Source organism: Schistocerca piceifrons, chromosome 3 (assembly GCF_021461385.2).
Source record: "Schistocerca piceifrons isolate TAMUIC-IGC-003096 chromosome 3, iqSchPice1.1, whole genome shotgun sequence".
In the NCBI taxonomy this organism is placed as follows: domain Eukaryota; kingdom Metazoa; phylum Arthropoda; class Insecta; order Orthoptera; family Acrididae; genus Schistocerca; species Schistocerca piceifrons.
In genome coordinates, this window is record NC_060140.1 from 163,287,824 (window position 1) to 163,310,536 (window position 22,713).

At 39.9% G+C, this 22,713-nt stretch overlaps 1 protein-coding gene across 1 annotated transcript in view; it reads right to left on the minus strand.

Moving 5' to 3' along the window:
* Positions 1 to 11,867: 11,867 nt before the first annotated feature.
* Positions 11,868 to 22,713, minus strand: part of LOC124788483 (trypsin-2-like) — a 59,708-nt gene continuing 48,862 nt past the window's right edge. Inside the window, exon 2 of the mRNA XM_047255754.1 lies at positions 11,868 to 12,239. Coding sequence (XP_047111710.1) covers positions 11,868 to 12,239 — 372 coding nt within the window. The remainder of the gene's footprint in view (positions 12,240 to 22,713) is intronic.

A 22,713-nucleotide genomic window follows, 5' to 3' on the forward strand; every position in this document is an offset into this window, starting at 1 on the left:
ACATACGTAAAAAATAAATATTATGCACTTTCAAGTGATTTTCGAGTAAGTTACGTTAGGTTGTACCACAACGCGGTTTTTTATACCCCTAATATGTGTTTTCTTTTGTTACTTCATTTCACAAAAATTATTAAACAGTAAGTATTTCGTTCCGCCAGGTTTTTCCCCTATTACTAGATTATTAAGGTGATGAGATGTGTTAAGGCATCAAGGGATGACTTCCTTGGTAGTGGTAGACTGCTAAAATATGTGGGAAGGGAGATGTAGAAATACATCCAAGAATCTAAAGAGGGAGTTGGGCGTATGCATCAATCTGTGCCAAACAGGTTGACACTGAAGAAAAAAATAAATAAATATACAAAATAACAGAAAGCAATGAAAAAAAAAATAAATACCTGAGTAATGTAAACATACTGCTTCGGTGCCATACCTTGACTTTTTCCCCGATAGGAAATTCTTTTTGCGTGTGTAGGAGAGCTATGTTATTCTCCCTCTCAGTATGGTATTCAATTTTATCCACTGGAACCAGCCATCCTCCATGTCCAAATTGAAATGTGCCAACCCGTAGCCATATTGCACCATAGTCCTCATCTCCCCTGAAACACAATGCAGCAGTCATGGCCCACGACTTCTTAATGATGGTGGCTGCACACTGATACTTTCCCGACACCTCCAAGGCCGCCATGTAAGGATGGTCCTCGATGGATGCTTCTATTTCGGAGATTGGGCGCGACGCTGTGAAGCAAACGGTAACACACAGATAGTTCGACAGCAATAACAACGTCCCTGCACGAAGCATGCTAAAGTGTGTACAAGCTTAGATAGAAACCGCCTGACTTGCTCTAAATTTTTGGGATCTCTCGTTCGTGGTCGTTCCAAAGTAACCTCGAATGTACAGGCCCCAGTAGTAGCAAATGCGCTAGGGGAGTTGATGGGAATACTGATGGATTACGGCAGCAGCATTATATGATCGTAGCAAACGATGTAGATATTACTGAAGGAAATTTATTTCTTAATAATATCGGGAGGACACCAAACATCGACAGTTTACTGTGATTTCAGAAACCTTAAAATTGTGGTGCCTTTGAGATTAGATATCATAAAATTAGACATTTTTATTGAGCATAAAAATGCGCAGTGATTGAACAAGTCAAATTTACTTCCATACGCTGCCTTTAAAAGGAGCCCCACGTTACCAGTATCTGACTATAAAACATTTTTTAAAGTACAACGTAAGTGATGTTAACATTAGGCATTATTATCTTGATCAGTTTGGAAAAAAGATTCTAGGTTTAACGATGTAAGCAACGTGCGGTGTAAATCTAGATCTTTATCACTAAAGCTATTACTTACACTGAAACGAAGGGAATAAATCGACGGGAATGACAATGAAGACTCAGTGACGTGGAAAAATATCACGGTACTGCTAAGATTTTTTTTTAAAGTAAAATAAACGATAATATGGTGACACAGAATTTCGTGTCTTTGGAGTCCATTGATTTCCCCTCCGTGGACACATGGTTTAGCTATTTCAATTCAGAGTGTTTCACGATACCTTTTACAGGCACGTCAGAATGACTGGGGTGACTCACCAGATAAAGTAGTGACAAAAAAACCGCGTCCGGAAGAGTACTTGTTCAGATGTATAATAACTTGGAAAATACGATCATTTTCATATTTTTCACAAGTGCAGGAAATTAATAACAACACCGTTCCCTTAGCGTTAGCTTTGCTGGGGCGCTATGCTGCACTTGATTATATTTGTGTGAAGACTTTTCTATCTCTTCTTTAGGCATCGCCCCAAGTGGGATTAAAGCTGCCGACACAATCACCTCAGAAAACTTTCACACATTGATACACACACCAAAATTTTGTCACATTTACCACCCATGATGTTTCTATGGAGTCAATATTTGGTCTTATAAAGGCAGTTGATGACACAATAATGTCACTTGTCAGTGATATAAGTCACTCTAGAAAGTATCAGAAAGTATTCAGAAATATCGTATAGTTATATAATTGATACAGTGATATACGTAATTCTAGAAAGTATCGAAATACATCGAAAAGCATTAAGAAATGTCGTAGTTACCAAAATATTGAAAAAATTTGTAGGAATTGAAGGAGAAGACAAGTACCCAAGTTAAAGAAAAGTATCGAAGAAACTATATAAATAAAGAAAAAGTAAAGAAAGAAAACTACAGAAAATTTCTGAATTATTCAAAGTACCACAAGGGACTGGAAGTTACCAAAAGAATGGGACTTTTGTTACTAATACAGGAAATAAAACTGTTTCCTGAAGATACACAGCCAACGGGTGGAAATGCAAATAAGTCTTGCAAATAGCTAGAGTTGTATTCCTTTATAAGTAACATTAACTTGGTAAATGAAACTTATCAAGATAATAATGGTAAAACGTGAGTGTCTTGGCTAATCATGCTAACAGAAAAATAATGTAAGGGCAAATGACATCACTAGTGAATGCATCTTAAAATTTTATATTTCATAAATGTCAGTAAATTGTGTTATGTATTGTACAGTATTTGTTGTAAACCGGAAACTAATTATGGACATTAGTGCGCACTGGATGCACAAATAAAAAACTTGGTCGGACACACTGGAAGCCACATTGCAGCGTGCGGTTGGAACGGACAGGAAACGAGGGACACTGTCGACCAGGACACAAACTGCTGACCCATTCATGCGGCTACCTGAAGATCTCGGGCGGCAGACAATGACGGCACAGCCAACATGGTGCAACCACAGCAGCCCTGCTCGTTCAGGTCAAGACAGTTGTTAAAACATCACTAATAACTTGTCTCCACTGTTGTACTACACGATCGAGTAGAGACAAACCAACTGCACACATAATACAGTCAGTTAAGCCTGCAGTGCAACTGCTAATAGCTGTATGGAACTTTCAACTATGCTTTACTTCCATGGTCCTTCGCCAGACAGAGGCTGATAACAACATAACATATAGCAGTCAGTCAACTGGCACTGACTTCTGAGAAATATGAGTCACACACAGCGACTCAAGTTCAATTCTATAGTGTCACCAAACAGAGAACCTACCTGTCCTCAGTTACCGATATCCTTATCCAAAATACAACAGTTATATCAAGAGAAAGAAGCGGTATGAGGAACAGAAGAGTAGGAACACAAACATAGTAACTGAAGAAACATGAAGAACAGAAGAGAAGGAACACAAACATAGTAACAGAAGAAACATGACAAACTAGATACAATTACACTTCTCTTAGCTGATGCAGAAGAATTCTGTGTGACCTATACGATCCTACCCGACTGTACCTCCCTCACACTGTGTGCAAATTCGATGAAAATTTGGCTGTTTCAAAACATACACCCACTGACCTGGCGATATAGTCCGAGGATTCTTTCACATCATCAATATCGTGAGAGACCGATTACCTGACGGGATCAACAATCAGCTCAGGGTCCAAACACCGAGTTGTAACGGCGAAATGTCCCATCTCAAATAATTTTCGTGTCCTAAACATCACAAAAAAAACTGAAGCTTTCATCCCAGTACACAAATGAACACGAAAGAGTGTTGTGAAATCCGAATCAGTGTGTGACTCTTGATTAAAAAAAAGGTGCATAATGTAGTGAACACTGAACAGTTACACCTACAGACCAACAGTTTCCGATATCTATCATAGTGTAAACATTTTGTAGTTATTTTTCTGGGTAGTCTTAAAAACTATTTGTATGTATTCACGAAAACTATGTCTCACATTCTCTTTGATAATGCAATGTATTTCACTGTTTTTATATATTAGTGTATTTCCAAAATTTTATTAAATTATGTAAAATTATGATGTTATGGGTTTTTTAATGTTTTTTGTATTACATTTAACACACTGTGAAGAAACACATTAGTTAAAGTTGGTGGTCGATTGTAACTCTTATTAGAAATATTAATTGTCACAGTAAATGTAAATGCAATTTGTCAAAGAACGCGCTAGACCATAAGATTTTGGAAATGTTGAAAGAGTATAAACATTAGGGAAACACTAGATTTGGTCAATCAGTTTGTGAAATGATGCTTTTTTTTTGTGATGTAGGCTTAGAGCATAAATATGACCAAGTAAAATTCGGCACAATGTTTCATAGAATTTTATATATTTGTATATTGAACAATAAATAACCTCTTGAATAATTGATGTAACTGCTTGCTTTGCATATTAATGGATAAATAAAGCATATGTAATTTATTGGATGACCACTTTGAGAAGATTAGGATACTTTACTTTAATATTTCTAGCCTCAACCTATGTCTTAGGGATGGATGAATGACAGACATTGTTGACCTTAAATGTAAAGAAAGATGGAAACTGCCATTACTGAAAGAGCTTAAAATTTTTTTGTAATTTTAGTTACATTTATTTGATATTATATACTCCAATTGTCATATCTCGGAACATTATAACAGATTATAATAAACATGTAACAAGTAAATTTATGGCAGTAAACCCATGAATGAATGCAGAAGAACATATCATGATTCAAGTGTTCCTCGCTCTCGTATTCTTTTTAGTTTCATTGTACAGACGGTTGATGGTTTTGTACTGGATCAGATAACACTATAAGAATTATCCCATCCTAGTACAAAATAGTTCGTTAAGTGGAGGTATAATTTTGCACCTTACAAGCACCCATTCACATACTTAGCCATGATCAACAAACATAATTAGGTATCATGTGACAGTTTGTACATCGTATATATGAATATATAAAGGAGACTGACATTGCCACGTACACCTTGTAAATAATTGTTAACGCTTATTGCATGAAAGGTGATGGGGTGTCTTTGTTATCATACGAGATTGGAGAGACAATGGAATTGAAACGGCAGGCATAACTCAAGCTGTGGCTGGAAGGCCCTCACAGGTGTTTGTCCTGCTTAAACACAGAAAGTAGGTGGACGGACGTCGTGGCACCTCAGCTCTGGAGCACAATAGGGAGACGGCCGGCCGCTATTATAGTAGGGGTGGAAGGAAAACCAGATAATACTTCCGAACTCTGCAAATCTTGGACGCAGGTGAGAGGAACGAAGAAGCAGCAGCTCGAAAACCACGCGACCTGGTTTATTTCCAAGGATTTTTACTCAGAAGCGTACCATTGTACGAGTATAGGTTTTTACTAGTAATCTTTCCGCACTCACGACAAAAGACTAAAATATGGTTGGTCGACTTTCGGAAGAATCTGTAGAGAGGGAGAATATTCCATGGTTTCGGAATATGATTCGTTTTCGGCATTACGATGGTGGGGAGTGGAGCCCTGCTGGGAGGCCAGCGGTGGAGAGACGAAGTCTTCCGTTGTGAGCGCCCGTGTGTGACGGTCGCTAGATATCAGCTCTGTTGCTACAGATGGACTTGCTGTCTTTGCACACAGGAGAGTTAGTAGTGAGAACAGTTAGGCATTGTACTGTTGCGAACATATACGATTCTGGACCTCCTCTCCAGGTGGGAAGTCGTCGTTGAGTAGGCAGCGTTCAGTAATTGAGAGCACTTCCTCTGCCTATACTTACGCTGAGACGTTATCTTAACTCCGTCCTTAAATCTGGGAGTTCGCGTTTCTCAGTCTGTAGAACACAGATAGGAGAAGACAGTATTAGAGTATATTAGTCAGAGGGCTGCCTCTGCCATCCTAGTGTATGGAAGAGTTTATTTGTGGCTTGAGTTCTTCCATCGTTGCAGACAAGTACGAGAACCATCACTACGACGCACCGGACAAAGTACATATGGTGATATCACAGATTCCTTTGGCTTATTAGGGCTATAGAAGCTAAACAGCTGTGATCACGTTAGTTTATTTCTACTGAGGTTCGACACCACCGTAGATCATCTTTGAAAGAATTGTCTTCTAGTGTTTGGTACGTAGCTGACATCAGTCGTTTCGCGTTGTTGAAATTAGATCTCGCAATCATAGTAAGGGGCAGAGTTTGGCAATTGATTAGTAGTTTTACTTATGAAATGTAAACTTTGTAATATAAAGTTTTTTTTCAATCTACAATACATATATAAGCAGGAACAGCGTTTATCATTTGATAATATTAGTTGCCTTAATCAATCATTTATGCGTAGGTTGTTATTTATATGTTAAAGTCCATTAAGAGATCCTGAGATGTGCTTCCTGGTGTAAACAGACTGGGCAAAAATCTTCATTTTAGCGTTTATTATTTTCCGTTGCGCACATTTATTTTTACACCCGCCTGGAGTAGCATCTTCACGTCGCGACTTGACTTTAGATTACACACCTTTTTCGGACATTTATTGTCAGGCTAAAGTGTGCCCATTCATAGTAGTGACTCATATCAAAGAAACTGCGTTAATAAAAATTATAGTGTCCTACGATTTCAGACAAAGTATTACGAGAAGTGAACCGTGTATTGGAATATCTCTTGTCAATAATAAAAATAACAGTTTATTACACATTGGTATTAAAAGGACTAATGTTCAATAGACAAAACATCGTGCTGTGTAAAATGGACCCTGTTACTTCGGTGTGTATACGCTACGCAAATCAAATATACCAGTTCATTCTGAAACGTGAATCGGATGCCTAGTAATTCATATTGAGCACCTTTGGTGGCAACCTATAAACAGCGCAACTAGCCGAAAGTAATAATTTGCATGTAAGCTTATTAACGAAAACGTCTGACTCAAATTAGTGCAAAGAGCCAACATATTCAACAAATATTAATGGCAGTAGCAAATAACATTCTGAACATTGTATTCCAGTAAACCTACAGTTGAACACAGGTGAATGAATGGCATTCACTGATATTCATTGTGTTTTCAGTAGTTTACTGTCAGCTCTAGCAAGTGGACGAATTATGTTACCTAGGTACATCAACTTAGTGCTAGTACAGGTGAATGTGAATCACATTTGGGAAGATGTTGGTGTCCGAATAAAAAATAGAGAGTGTTGTTCGGAATAGATGTACTGCTATTCATATTGTTCATATTTTTGCACTGTTCGCTGCTCCAAGCAAAAGACGTGTGTTCTTGTTGTTCCACAATTTTGGGAGTTTTCACCGAGATAAGATGGCGTTGCAACATTCTTCTCCCGTATGCCAGTGTAGATGCTGTCACAGTATCAGTGAAATAAAAAATGCACGCTATTCGCTAGTTTACTTACAAACAAAGTCCTACTTCTTGAATTTCCTGTGTGTGAGACAGCGCATACCCTATTTCGTTTGCGGATTCGAAGTTATAGAATCAAATATTTTATTGTTTGCGACTTTTTGTGGGTTATTATTCTCCTTGTCTTATTTATGAAGCACTATATAAAGACTTTGGCCTCTCTTATGGATGTTTTAATCACAAGCTAATCGTTTATCCATTTAGATTTTCATTTAATGTTACAGTACTTTATATATTTCTTTCCCTTGTCCTGTAAAGACGTTCAATTATTCGGGAACTGAAATTTCTTTTCCAGCAATACCAAGATGGGAGCACTTATCATCATACTTGATATCGTCGTTAGCCACATGTGCCACTGTAATTATATTCATTCACTTCCTGATGTTCTGTAAAATATCTTTCAAAATGTCAAATAACATATTACAAGCACCAGTATGTGCAGACACTGTTCTTAAGTAATGGAGTCAGATTAATGTCTTGATCCCGAAATTACCAGGAAATATCAGTTCATTTCACACTTGTACATGATAGTCTACATTTTCTCTGATTTGGTTATTTGTTCACATAAGACAGGTAGAAACTACTAATTAAACAACTTTATTTGGTAAATACCATCCAGTAGTTCTTAGAAACAACCTTTTACTCGCTAATAGAGCAAGTTATATATCAGTAACTATTCAAATGCAATATTATTCACTTACTATCCACAAATATTCGTAGTTATTTACAAATTTACAGGAATCAAAGTACCACGTGCTTCGCTAGTTTTCCATTTTTATAAAATTATTAAATCATTTTATGTATGTTCCAAAATCCCAGTTAGTGGAATGTCCTTAATATATCAAGAATAGTGTTGTCATTTACTAATTAATAATAAAGAATAAAATCCTTACTAGATATATCAGTCAAACAGTGTGAATATTGCTCCATCAGATCGTTATAGAGATATGATTTTCATTTACACATTGTCATTCCAGACTTCTAGTACTTCCACATAGTTTCCTTCAAGTGAGTGGAGGATAGATCATTGTCATCGATCACAGTGATTAATATCCTTTCCCGTTTTGATTACATAACTTTGCCTATTAATTTTATGTGCTGTCAGAGTAGTTAATTTGTAGTAGTACAGGGTAAACAGCAAGATATAATAGTATTCATTGATTATTATAAATATCTCCATAGCTTCCATCTCATTACATGATATTGTCAGCTCCACAACAAAAAGGTTTCAATAAATGATTTATCGAATTTTAGTTAATCCTTTAGATAATTTCCAATTTATGTGGTCCATTGCTGTTGTAATTATGACATAAGAAGAACCTACACTGTTTAAGAAGAATAGTTTCATGTAATGGCTATGAATGAACAATACTTGAAACCCTGCTCCCAAGGCGTCAGGCCAAAGTAAAAGTACATTTCTCTCTATTTAGCACACTTAAGCTTATCCTTTCACGAACATTTGCCATAACATTACTTACCTATCCAGTACCTTGATAATACTTACATTGTGAACAAATTACCTGCTTCGACTTGAGACAGTATACATATTATCCTTCTCTTATGCACAAAAATTCTTATATAAATGTTCACTTATCCATCATGTAAATATCAAACCTGGTGGAAGTTCGATACATTCGTCTCTTCCTACATTCCACCATCCTGACCAAATAGCGTCTACTGCCCATTAAGGCAGTGCCAATCGACTATTCCCCTTAACGCACCTAGTTTAATATTACAGCGGTTGTATTACTTTTCTTCACTCACATCAGCACGTGCAGTCCTGTTGACGTACAGCAACTATACTGAAGAGCCAGAGAAACTGGTACACGTGCCCAACATCGTGCAAGGCCCCCCAAGAGGACGCAGAGTGCTGCAACACGATGTGGCATGCACTCGACTAATATCTGAAATAGTGCTGGAGGGAACTAACACCATGGCCCCTGCAGGGTTGTCCATAGATCGTAAGAGTATGAGAGGGTAAAGATCTCTTCTGATCAGCACGTTGCCAGGCATCCTAGATATGTTCAATAACGTTCTTGTCTGGGGAGTTGGGTGGCCTGCGGAAGCGTTTAAACTCAGAGAGTGTTCCTGGAGCCATTCTGGACGTGTCGCGAGTCGCGTTGTCCTGCTGGAATTGCTCACAATGGACATGAATGGATGCAGTTGATCAGACAGGATTCTTAAGTACGTGTCACCTGTGAGAGTCGTATCAAGACGTAACAGGGGTCCCACATCACTGCAACTGCAGTGCTCCACACCATTACAGTGCCTCTACCAGCTTGAACAGTCCCCTGCTGACATGCAGCGTCTACTGGATCAAAGGTTCCCTCCATACCCAAACACGTCCATCCGCTCGATACAAATTGAATCGAGACTTGTCCGACTGGGCAACATGTTTCCGTCATTAACAGGCCAATGTCGATGTTGATGGGAGTAAAACTTTCTGCCGTGCTGTCATCAAGGGTACACAAGTGGGCCTTCGGCTTCGAAAGCCCTTATCGTTGATGACTCGTTGAATGTTTCGCAGGCTGACACTTGCTGAGGGCCCAGTACTGAAATCTACAGTAATCTGTGGACGTCTGACAAGATTAACGATTCTCATCAGTCTTCGTTGGTCCCCTTCTTGCTGGATCATTATCCAGCCTCAGCGATGTCAGATATATGTTTTTCCGGATTCCTGATACACTCGCGAAATGGTCGTACGGGAAAGTCCCCACTTCATCTATACCTCGGAGATGGTGTGTGCCATCACTCGCGCGCTCACTATACCACCAGGTTCAAACCCCCCTAAACCTTGATAACCTACCACTGTAGCAGCAGCAGCCGGCCGCGGTGGTCTAGCGGTTCAGGCGCTCAGTCCGGAACCGCGCGACTGCTACGGTCGCAGGTTAGAATCCTGCCTCGGGCGTGGATGTGTGTGATGTCCATAGGTTAGTTAGGTCTAAGTAGTTCTAAGTTCTAGGGGACGGATGACCACAGATGTTAAGTCCCATAGTGCTCAGAGCCATTTGAACCATTTGAACCATTGTAGCAGCAGTAAGTGATCTGACAACTGCGCCAGACACTTGTTTTCTTATACAGGTGTTGCCGACCGCAGCGCCATATTTTCCCCGTTAGCATATCATGTAATTGAATACGTTTCAGCGTAGTTACTAGTGCACCTACTTATTTATTAATGATAATAACATTCACAAATGAAAACAGAAATGAAGCTGCAATTTTGCTCAGGTTAGAAGGCCAAGTGTTAGTACATTTCCTAAAAAGAACGAAAATTATATATAAGAATGAGTTGGAATTGGGAAATAATTTCTTGAGATATCATGTAGAGAGTGAATTTCTCGTGTTTGTACCATTTTAATAGTGCCAGATTTTGTAAAAAGATTCAGAGGTCAGTGACCAAAGGCATGTAACTTTTAGTTCTATAGATGCAGGGATAAATCCCAGAATTCTTATTTTTTTATATTACAAAATTCTTTAACAGGAAGAGAAATATTGCTTTCCGGGCTTGAGGAACACTCATCACTAACAGTTAAAAACTAAGGAAATATTAGTTATTGAAATTAAATTGTTTATTGGTATACTGTAAGTATCTGAGGTCTGGTTGGATTAACATTTTTGTTCAACTTCAATGTTCGTTACTATTTTAATTGACAACCGGAAAAAAATGTAAGGTGAGGAACAGATGGTAACGTAGATGATGAAAATCTTTATACACGGTGAACTAGCAGCCCGTTTACCATATTTCACAAGCATTTGACACATATTGTCAGCAGATTTTCTCGTAAGGGTTATCATGGTCTACAGTTTGCTATTACAGCGCATTTTCATTTCATTTGCTTTCTTATTGCTACTAATTTTGATATATTTATTGCACTGAAAGCGTCTGTGCGTAAAGACGTCGACGGCATGAGCTGTGCGTCGCGTTTTAAAGTACATTTCATTCATTCCCTCGCGAGGCTGTATGTTGACAAAAGTAGTTTTCGCCATAGTGCTCGCCCTAAAGTTAGAAATGGGTTTAATTTCCGGGTGGCTACTTGTATGATGAAAGTTAGACACAGGATTACCAGTGAGGAGTTGGTCCATGTCCACCTCGATTTGTTTTACTGAATGTATTTTGGGAGTTTCAAAGCGACACTGTACTGAGCTTTTCCCGATGATACGGTCACCACATCTCAGTATCTTTGCACCTTCGCAAATTTTACACTTCTTTTCACCCTGTAGAGAGAGAAATGCAGTATACCGAACGTCATATTTGACATGTATTACTTCTACTGTCCCTCGAATAAAATGTAATGTTTCCGTTAATGTCATCACATATATTTATCCCAGTTTGTTTCTGTTTCGTAGTGTTACATACAGGTTTGTTCACAGCGGAATATGTCGAAGTACGTATAGTAGACTCTCATAGTTAAGGCAGAGTGAAAAGAAATTTGAACTGTTTCTCGATCGTATATTTTGCTTCAAATTCCATATTACTTCTCTTTCAACTTAACAGAATACAACATTTGCTCCTACCAATGTAGGATAAAGAACAATTTTAAACAACACTTTTTTAATAAGCTTAAAATTTTTGTTGTTGACGTACCGCAGGTCTTCGAGGAAATTGAGAACATGCAATGTTCATCCACAAAGTTTTATGGATTCCTGAAGAGACTCCTTCTAATAGAAGAAGGAAAATAACTTGCTCTTCTGTCACTACTTTGTCTCGTCATCGATCCAGTCACGGAAGTAGGCGACATTAGTGAACAGAACTACAGCCTGCGAAGCACCAGTACAACTGGCACGGCTGATGATGCCTATCTGCCGGTCACCGTAGGTCAGCGGTCCCCCGCTATCGCCATTGCACACGTCCGTGCCTGCAGTCTTTGGGCGTGCACAAATAATGGCTTCCGGCTCGGTGACGTCAAAGCCGGCTCCTGGCACGCACCACGTATAGTTGTCTACAATCATTTCCATCTTCCTCAACTTCGGCGGGCTGTTTTCACCTGGACCTGCCTTGCCCCATCCTAAAATGGTCCCCACAGTGCCGTTCTCCACTTTATTACTGGATAGCGGTAGCGTCACCACCTGTCGACACACGAAGCGCCACCACTGAATTAAAAATAAATAAGTGAATAACTTACTTACTAAACTACTGAATAGAATCCCAGCATATGACAAAAAATCGAGAAATTGCGATACTTCAGTATTCCCGTCTTCGTATGCTTCGTTAACTATGGGTTACCTGGAAAAAGTTGTGGCAGATGTTTGCACAAATCGGTGTTCAACCACACTTAATAGCACTGATCAGAAGTCTGATTTCTTCAGTGTGTAGAGTGGTGTTAGACAGTGTTCTGTCTTCCCCACCGTACAACATCTATGCACAACATGGCATTAGGAGTGCTCCTGATGGTTGGACTAAAGACATTTCAGTTGGTGGTAGAACTATTAACAACCTGCGATTTGCTTGTGGCCCGCCCTTTTAGCCAACACCGGATAAGAGTTTGCTGAGCTATTAATGGAGGTACAAGACAGTAGTCTTTCCTATGGACTGGACCTCAAACTCAACAAGTCCAAGGTTATGATAATTGAGCAAGGAGTACAGGTTTACCTCAAGATAGATTAAGGGAACAGGAAGTAGGGCATTCTTTCGTCTATCTTCAGTCAACCTTCCTGAAACACGAAACTGTTAAGATGAGATAAGAACCTGGTTCACGTTATTGCGAGTGGCTATGAAGAAGCTCACCAAGAGCTGGCAGAACAGAGCGATAATGAACACCACAAAGGAGCGGCATGTTGAAACACTCGTGTTTTCCGTCTTCTTTTATGGTTGCGAGACACGGGCTTTTCATGCCAGAGGCAGAGACAGAGGATCGGTGTCATTGAGCTTTGGTGCTGACACACGATTCTACGTATAAAATGGACTAAGAGAAAAAGAAACGTATCCATTATTGAGCAACTCAGTATCTTCATGCGCTATTCTTCTCGTGTGAAATAAAATTGTGTAGTTCCTGGGCCGTATGGAGAAGAGGTGAAATTACCTATAGAAAATAATAATGGAAAAGAACATATAGGACAAGAGACCGAGGGGAAGAACAGGGAACAGTTGGACTGAGCAACTGAAGAGGCCCTCTGGTCTACCTCTTTGAAGACTATAAGAGACGCTGGTAACCATCTCGGATGGAGACGTTTGGTTCGTGGGGTCACGACACTCAGCATTGACTGCAAGGACTTGTGATGATGATAATGATGAAGAAGATGATGACTGTAAAGTAAGTAAATTAATAAACTGTTCCGAAGAGAGTCGCCCCACATCTTGGTCAAGCAAGTACATGATTATATGAGTCGCTGTTCCAACTAAAGATTTATCAACGGAGATACCAAGAAAAAACCACTTATATGGTCATAAAAATACAAAACATTCCAAAAGTCGATTATAAACTTTTGCAATTCCATACTGAACTGTGTTGAGCCTTACTGAGAATGCATACATGGGCGCAAGGACTGATTAATAGTATAGATAGTTATGTTGAAATTATTCGGACGTTTATATATAAATACATCTTCTTTTCTTTCCTCAGTAGGCGTTGTAATCAGTTTGATATCCAGTGTACATTAAAGCTATATTCTCTTACACCAAATTCGAGCAAACTGGGGGTAGGCGAGAATGGATCGCATTGTGATTTGAAGATTTGAATTAATATGACAGATGATACTGCAAATGTGTAAGGGAAAGAGAGACATTACACGGATAAACAATATAGCTGAAGAATGTTAGTACCTAAATTTATCAGATCACCTATGACGGTTGGTGACTGGTCAGTTGTGAGGAGTTCAGATTGTGAAAGGAGTGGGAAAGGAATAAAATGAATTTCCTTCTATTATTCGTTCATAAAGGCACAAATTAGTGGAAAATGTTTTCACTCAGTGTGTGTTGTATGTGTCCCAAAACATACTGAATTAGAATGACAGTTTCATATGTATTGCCTCCAACGGTTCTCTCTAGTGAGAGTAAGATAACATCGATTTCTGTGGGAATAAGTGCATGTGTGTACATGCACGTGCTCCTTATTAATACTTAAGGAAGGTTAGCTTTAGAACTGTCATACAGTTGAGTACATGGTATTTTGAAGCAACAGAGATCTATTGTATTCGTAAATCAGATCCAATAAGATTCTATATTACGGAAAAAGCGTTCGTATTTGAGAAATGCGGAACAAAATCACCAGCCGGAAAAGTGTTAATTTGTGATCTTCCATATCTTCATTTAGATGTATACGTGTTTTAGTTAATCCATACCTTTCTGTGACTAGTAATATGTACAAACTACTCGTTTTTAATGTTCTTTGTGGAAGAATGGCTTGAGTTTTCAAAGTTTTCTTCCATTTCCAGAATGAGATTTTTACTCTGCAGTGGAGTGTGCGCTGATACGAAACATCCTGGCGGATTAAAACTGTGTTGCGGACCGAGTGAGTCGTGCTTGGGTAGCTCAGTTGGTAGAGCACTTGCCCGCGAAAGGCAATGGTCCCGAGTTCGAGTCTCGGTCCGGCACACAGTTTTAATCCGCCAGGAAGTTTCTTCTTAAGTTCACTTAATTTTATCTACCCCAAGCAAAAGCATTCTGGTTGTGTCCAGTATACCAGCAATTCAGTATACTTCTGTTACGAAGTTGAATAATCCACACTACTAACCATTACAACCTTACTGGTGCTCAGAGCTATTTACACTATATTTTATTTGAAATTTGCGTAGATAATTGTTCTAAACGTTTAGTCTTGATCATAAAATACGCTTAAAAAATGAGAAAGTTCCTGCAGAGTTGATGACAACTTTAGTCACCATTGAATACTGTAAACAGGGCTTTATGTAAGGACAAGAAAGAAGATTGCAAGTATTTTTATGGCAGCAGCTTGTTATTTTATTTCATCTGATACGTGAGAATGTGTGGAAATGTAAAAATTACACGCAGTTTTTCAGAATAGGTAAACAGTGAAAAACCTATTCGGATCAACCGAAAATTCTCAAATTTACCCTAGTGGAAACTGTGTTGTTACTGCACTCCTTGTAGTTACCCGTCTCCGTTTCTCCTTTTCCTTTCTCCTTTTCCTATCTGTTAATTTGTTTTTTCTTGTTCTATCCATTCAGTTGTCTCCATAAAGGTGAGGACTGTGAACCAGATCTCAGTTATCAGGCACCATTGACTCACAGAATCCGCAGTTACACTTCTCTTCTGAAACGAAGATTGATAATAACGTGTCACGGCTCTCTATACTATCCAACTTCGGACGCCGCATGCAATAAACATTTAAGCAAGAATACTCCATCAACACATTTTTATCGTAGGTTGTCTCCGAAACTGAGCTGTAAAAATCGTGCTGGTCAAATCTTACCATAAATGATCTGTACTGTGCATTTAAACATTTGTGCTTTTCCTTTAGGCTCTACGGAACCGTTAAGCCTGTTCTTTGCCACATTTTCCGTCACAAACAGAGGACACCTTGATAACCGCATTGTCGTTCCACCGGATCAGTGAAAGCCGATCGAGACACATCGCAACCTCTGTCCTCTCTTAGATTATTGGAACTGCTCTTACGTTGCTCTTTACCGACTTTCTTCCTTCAGAGAGTGCCGCTTACACCCCTATTTAGTCTGCACAATTGTTCCAACAATAGAACAGAAGTCGAAGACAGCGGTTCAACTTCCACATGCAATACATCGTGGTTCACACAGTGGATATTCTTAAAATTCTGCTTACCCAAAGACTGCCTGTCCAACAACCTGGACATGACAATTAGCAGCATTTACTACTACACTGCATCCGACAGACAGGAAACATCATCTGTATCAACAGCAGTGACCTCATTTGAAGAAATGACTCTAACTGACCTGATATTGTTCCAGGTCCTGTTATTCTTCACTAGGATAGATATGACCGTCACCAATGAACAATTTGTCATCACGCGTAAAAAAAAATAAAGACCCAGGAGGTTACTTACCAGATTGGTCAGTGGCAGATTTAGTTGACAAATGATTTCAAATTAATACTGCATCAGCAACCACTAAGATGTGTATATGAAGTAAATTAATTTACTTAGGTAGGTATTTGCACACTGAACACACCAAGTTACTTTTAGAATTTATAAACCTTATAAAATTCACTATAATTTCTTTGGAAGTTTGTTTAACTCTAACAACCGACACTTATAATATACTGTCCGCGTTCCTGAAAAAATACACCCAAGGCAACAACAGAACATTACCCTTGATATAATTGGAGACTGAGTAAACTAGTCTTTACAGCAATGCTCAAATTTGGAATATGTGTCTAGTGGCATTTTTAAAAGAATATGACAGATAAAGTTGTCAGTTATTACTTATTGATTAAAGTAGTGTAAGTACACACTTATCAAAATATCAAACTCCATTTCAAAAATGAGGACTTACTTTCTTTATATGAATGTCATTACAAATCCAATGATAAAGTAACTCCAAGAGCTTCTGTAAACAATGTTAGTATTAGATTTCACTTGTAATTGAAGTCACATTTCTAAAGATTTGAAAACGGCAGGTTATCGAGGCTTTCGTGGTTTGAGTAAATATTAGCAAAGGAATAGATTCTATTTAGGAAGTGGCAATGGATTGTTTTCAGTATGAATTTATTATTCACAGTATGTTTTAGAGTATGAGGGACCATAAGGGTGAATACGAAGTTTAGATGAGAGTCAGCAAAGAATTGAGGTCGTACAGCAGGACAATGAAGGCCCAGAGAGAAGCAGGTCTTCAAATTAATGTTTTATTTTGCACGGTTACATTACTACCGCGTCTATGGGATGAAGGTTGTTTTTGATAAATATTAAAACTTGTACAACATTACTGATGTATTATCATTGCTTCATATTATATACTAACTATAGCTGAGGCATTGTTAATTTCATCGTTAAAGTGAGATCACTTATTTTAATAGCAAAACAAGTAAGAAGATAAACGTTTTGGTATGTGAAACTGTTGACTTCGATAAAAATTATCTGCACAAATCTAAATACAGTTGTATAAACCATTTGATTAGTACAGCTTTTTTCTTGAGGTAGTTTTGTTGTACAATGATGTCTTGTTATGTGTTGAACATAATGAGTCAACTAAATCGGCAGTAATTGTAGTGATAATTCGTAAATCTTCCATCATAGTGATTCTATCAGGCTTCTAGAGAGGATAAACTGTAAACGTCAACTTAGTCGATGTGACTGCATGGTGACAAGAACTACTTTTCTCTAGGGTATTAGAATCTACTATTAATGTAGTAAGCACACTGACTCTATTATCGTTAAAGATGTGTCATCTACATACGTACTGAATAATTTCTTTTGCCCCTTTATACATTTTTGTCCTCAATTCAACGTCTGAAGAACTATTATGCGCGTCTACTTTGTCTATTGTGGTAAGTTGTAGCCATGACTCTGTCTTGGTCGTAATGACCCACTCCATTCTGGTGCTCAGTAGAGTTTGCTCAGCATGCTTAGGCCAGAAGCGCGCTTACGTAGAAACAAGGCAAAGACGATCATGCTCATGAATAGTAGAACGATAACATCAATTTGCATGTTTTTATATCTGGTAATGACACCAAATTAAAGAGGAACAATAAAACTTAGTAGCCCACATTTTAAGCGTCATCTGTAATTAATTGCATACTGTCACACAAAATGAGATTTTTAATGGAGTGTGGAATGCATATGTAACACCACACCTGATCTATTTAAAATCTTTGACGAGCCAAAGAGGCCATATGCCCTGTATATTATCAGCTCAAAAGTACTGTAGTAGTTACCCCTCCGTTCTAGATTTTTAGTCGGAGTGGAAGTTGTGCAAGTGAGGTGGTGACGCCACAGATTTAGGAACGATAGTTCAGGGGTTAGTGTGGTTAGCTATCATATGCCCTACAGAGTCAGTGCAACGTAAACATCTGGAATAACGCATGATTAATCATTAAAATGAAAAGAGTTAGGTGTGTCTTCAGAGCTGCAGACGTCAGCCAGGTACGGAAGCACACACTCCGCACAGTAGGGCTGATGACATGTCTGCGAGTCGTCTTGTAGCTGCAACAGGTGTGTGCCATGGAGGTCGCTGTATTGGTGGCAACGGCGGGCGTGGAAAGTCTCATAAACCATTTGTTCCAAGATGACGCAGTGAGGTTTACACCTTGGGACTATCGAAGAGGGAGTTGTCGTTAGACGAATGTCGACTGCATATTGCAAACGGTTGGTATCATGCAGAAGAAGCGCGCAAAGATCGTCATCAAAGCGTAAAGCTATGGAGACGGTACTACATCCAGCGTGGAAGTCAGTACTAGTTGTCACGCCCAACAGATGGGAGGTGGAAGTCTGCAGTAACTCGGTCTGTCCGTTCGACAAGGGAAGACCCTGGATCGCCAGAATCATCATCATCCACAGTGGCAACCAGGCAGTAGCGGCTTCTTGCAGGCCATTAAAATCGCTGTACCACGAAGATGACGTGCTACAGAAGCGAAATTTAACCGACAGGAAGAAAATGCTGTGATATGCAAATGATATGTTTTTCGGAGCATTCACACAAGGGTTGGCGGCGGTGGCGACACCTACAACGTTCTGACATGAGGATGGTTTCCAACCGATTTCTCATACACAAACAGCAGTTGACCGGTGTTGCCTGGTGACACAATGTTGTGACGCCTCGTGTAAGGAGGAGAAATGTGGTCCATTACGTTTCCGACTTTGATAATGGTCGGATTGTAGTCTATCGCGATTGCGGTGTAACGTATCGGGACATTGCTGCTCGCGTTGGTCGAGATCCAATGACTGTTAGCAGAATATGGAATCGGTGGGTTCATAAGGGTAATACGGAAAGCCGTGCTGGATCCCAACGGCCTCGTATCACTAGCAATCGAGATGATAGGCATCTTACCCGCATGGCTGTAACGGATCGTGCAGCCACGTCTAGATCCCTGAGTCAACAGATGGGGACGTTTGAAAGACAACAACCATCTGCAAGAACAGTTCGACGGCGTTTGCAGCAGCATGGACTGTCAGCTCGGAGACCATGGCTGCGGTTACCCTTGACGCTGCATCACAGACAGGAGCGCCTGCGATGGTGTACTCAACGACGAACCTGGGTGCACGAATTGCAAAACGTAATTTTTTCGGATGAATCCAGGTTCTGTGTACAGCATTATGACGGCCGCATCCGTGTTTGGCGACATCACGGTGAACGCACATTGGAAGCGTGTATTCGTCATCGCCATACTGGCGTATCACCCGGCGTGATTGTTTGTGGTGCCATTGGTTACACGTATCGGTCACCTCTTGTTCGGATTGACGGCACTTTTAACAATGGTCGCTACATTTCATATGTGTTACTACCCACGGCTCTACCCTTCATTCGATCCCGGCGAAACCCTACATTTTAGCAGGATAATCCACGACAGCATATTGCTGGTCCTGTACGAGCCTTTCTGGATACAGAAAATGTTCGAATGCTGCCCTGGCCAGCACATTCTCCAGATCTCTCACCAACTGAAAACGTCTGGTCAATGGTGGCCGAGCAACTGGCTCGTCACAATATGCCAGTCACTACTCGTGATGAACTGTGGTATCGTGTTGAAGCTGTATGGGCAGCTGTATCTGTACACGCCATCCAATCTCTGTTTGACTCAATGCTCAGGCGTATCAAGGCCGCTATTGCGGCCAGAGGTGGTTGTTCTGGGCATTGATTACTCACGATCTATGCAACCAAACTGCGTGAAAATGTAATCACATCTAAGTTCTAGTATAATATATTTGTCCAATGAATGCCCGTTTATCATCTGCATTTCTTCTTGGTGCAGCAATTGTAATGGAAAGCAGTGTATTATAACTAGCGAGACTGCAGTCTGTCGGAATCAGAGACACAAATGGATGACCAGGCACTGAAAGCGAAGATTCAAAGACGGTGTAAAGCCAGAAATAACGTTAGTCACAGACGGGAAGCCGTGATTTGCCTTCAATACCTGATAGCGTCAGCAGAATTGCCCCATATTGGTGCCTCCATTACTGTACAATTTTATATGCAGAGAGAGGCGTGCCAGGATAATCCGTGCGCTGTGTGAGTAGCTGTACAAAGGTGGCTTAGTGGCTAACGCACCTACCTAGTAAACAAGAGTTCCAGTTTCGAACCCCAGCCTTGGTACAAAATTTAGCTGCGGTCTATAAAAAAAGTCATATGAGGTCTCAAATTGTGTAATTTCGTTTGTATTCCACGTTTCACTTGCCATCGCATTTTCTGTCCATAGCAGTATGCCGTGGAGGGCCTGAACACGATTTTACTTGTTATGGCTCCATAGTGCAAAGCTCGTAAAATGAAGCATTCATTGCTGTAATACTGCACGGTCTGCGCTTCTGGACTTCATCTCGGATTAATGCGGGAGTGTTCTACGAGCGACCCTCTGCCTTTCGCAACGTAGCACTAAAGATGTGCCATAGATACGTAGTGTCATCCGGGTCAGAATCCTTGTCGTCTGCGTAAAGTGGTAGCTCTAAAAATGCATTTGTGCTTCTTGGAATCGATTTCTGCTGCGCAACGTTGGTTCCCCTACCACGAAATTCACGCAGAATCTTATTCTGGTGCACCCAGAACAACTGCAATTTAGACAGATTACACTGAAACTACCTTATACAATGTTCAATACTGGTTAAAATCCTACGAGAGTGTGTCACGTAACTTGTTGCCATTTAATTCACCTTTTTACTCTGTTAATAGGGTCAACATTCTACTCACTCTACTTGCTACAGTTCAGTGACAGGTACTGTTCAATTTAGTTCCTGTTTCTTAGTTATAGCGTCAAGCCATTTATGGGGATATGGCGGAATATCTGGATGGCTGGCAGCTTTGTACCGGAAGCGTAAATAGAGTATACAAGTTGCTATGGCTATCTACTGAATGTTCGAATTTCGGATTCAAGCGTCGTTAAGAAAGGTTGGATTTTGACTAGGTAGAGTATTCAAACATTTTTCTACGTAGTGCACACTGGTAGTGATAAACTGATCGTAGTTGTACCGGTAACGTTTGCGAGTAGTAGAAAAGTTATTCCCACCTATATCACAAGTCGTGCCATTGATCAAGATACCATTATTCTGAAGTTCCATTCTTTCCATGCGTATAGGACTCCCATCTTCGTTAGAGTTAATGGTTATGGCCTGTAGTGTAAAGACTGAGTAAAAGCAGTGGGTGCCGACTTTCTGAAACTGTCGTTGATGTTCTAGCACTTAGATGGGGCATTGCATCAAACAAGTTCACTCCCCAGCAAGTATACTTCAAACGACTGCGCATCTGTGCCGATTATTGGAATGAGACATATGGTAACGATTCCTGTTCTACAGCCTCGCAACTTATCCAATATCATACAGCATGTACATTATCTGAGTCTGAGACCAGTCTGAAGCTGAACCCACTTATTCCCGATATTCCATTTCACTGCGCATGGATGGACACTTTCACACCGATAATGGTTGCTTCTACGTACTACTGGGAATCGGAAAAATATAAGCAGTGTCGATCACTCCGCCTTACTTCTACAATTGCTGACTCCTAGAATATGCTAGATTCTCTTGTATTAAGTCAGTTACTCTGCTGAGAGTTCCTTCTGTGTTCAGTTTAATATTTCCAAAAGACGTTACGAAGGCGTTAATCCTGTATTTAACTGTCCGTGTACTGCATGATGGACTGCTCCTTGCATACCTGCCGCTTTGAACTCTGGCGTCATTAATGATGTTCCCCTGCATCCACTTAAGTCTATCGATAGTCGTCTTTTAATGCAATGCTCTTAATCGTTTCTTAATTATGGGTACGTTGTCATTGGTTATTGCTACCGTAATACCAAAGCACTCCATGAGTTGCCCAGCTATCTCCCGTAATATTCTAGTATTGTTCAACACATTCCTCTCCAGGTTCGTGAGTTGTGTGTTGTAACGCTCTACCGATGTGTTCAGGTCCCACAGGACTTCTTCGTTTGCTGCCACAAATGAGGCTTTTAACATGCTCCCTTCTGCTTTGATCCATCCCCTTTCCGTCCATATCATTCATTGCCGCATTACATCTGTTGTTTGCAGCTACTGTTCCTTTAGTTCCTCATAATTCCAGTTCTAGGCACTCATCCAAATATTTTTGAGAGAATGGGCTCTCTTAGTGTCTCCCCATGTAGCTAGTAGGACCTGTCTTGAGGCCTGCGAATTTCGTTCTATCTTTCCCAACTTCGAAACATAGTCCCCGTGTCCAATGGCGATCCATCAACAGGACGTATGGCTACTTGAAAAAAAAAATACTGCAGAGTTCAATAGCTGCTTCAGGACTGCATAGCCTACTACTCTTCTTTGATGACCAGTTACGTCCAATCGCATTTTTTTCCTTTGTGGACCAACTGTTACAGTTAGTGACTAGTAACAGTATGGTCTGTGGAGTTGTATTGGTCCACCAGTAATTGGAGATAAAGATATGTGTCCATATCTGTATGTTCACTCTTAAAATATTAATGTATCTTCTTCTGAACCAAAAGTAAATG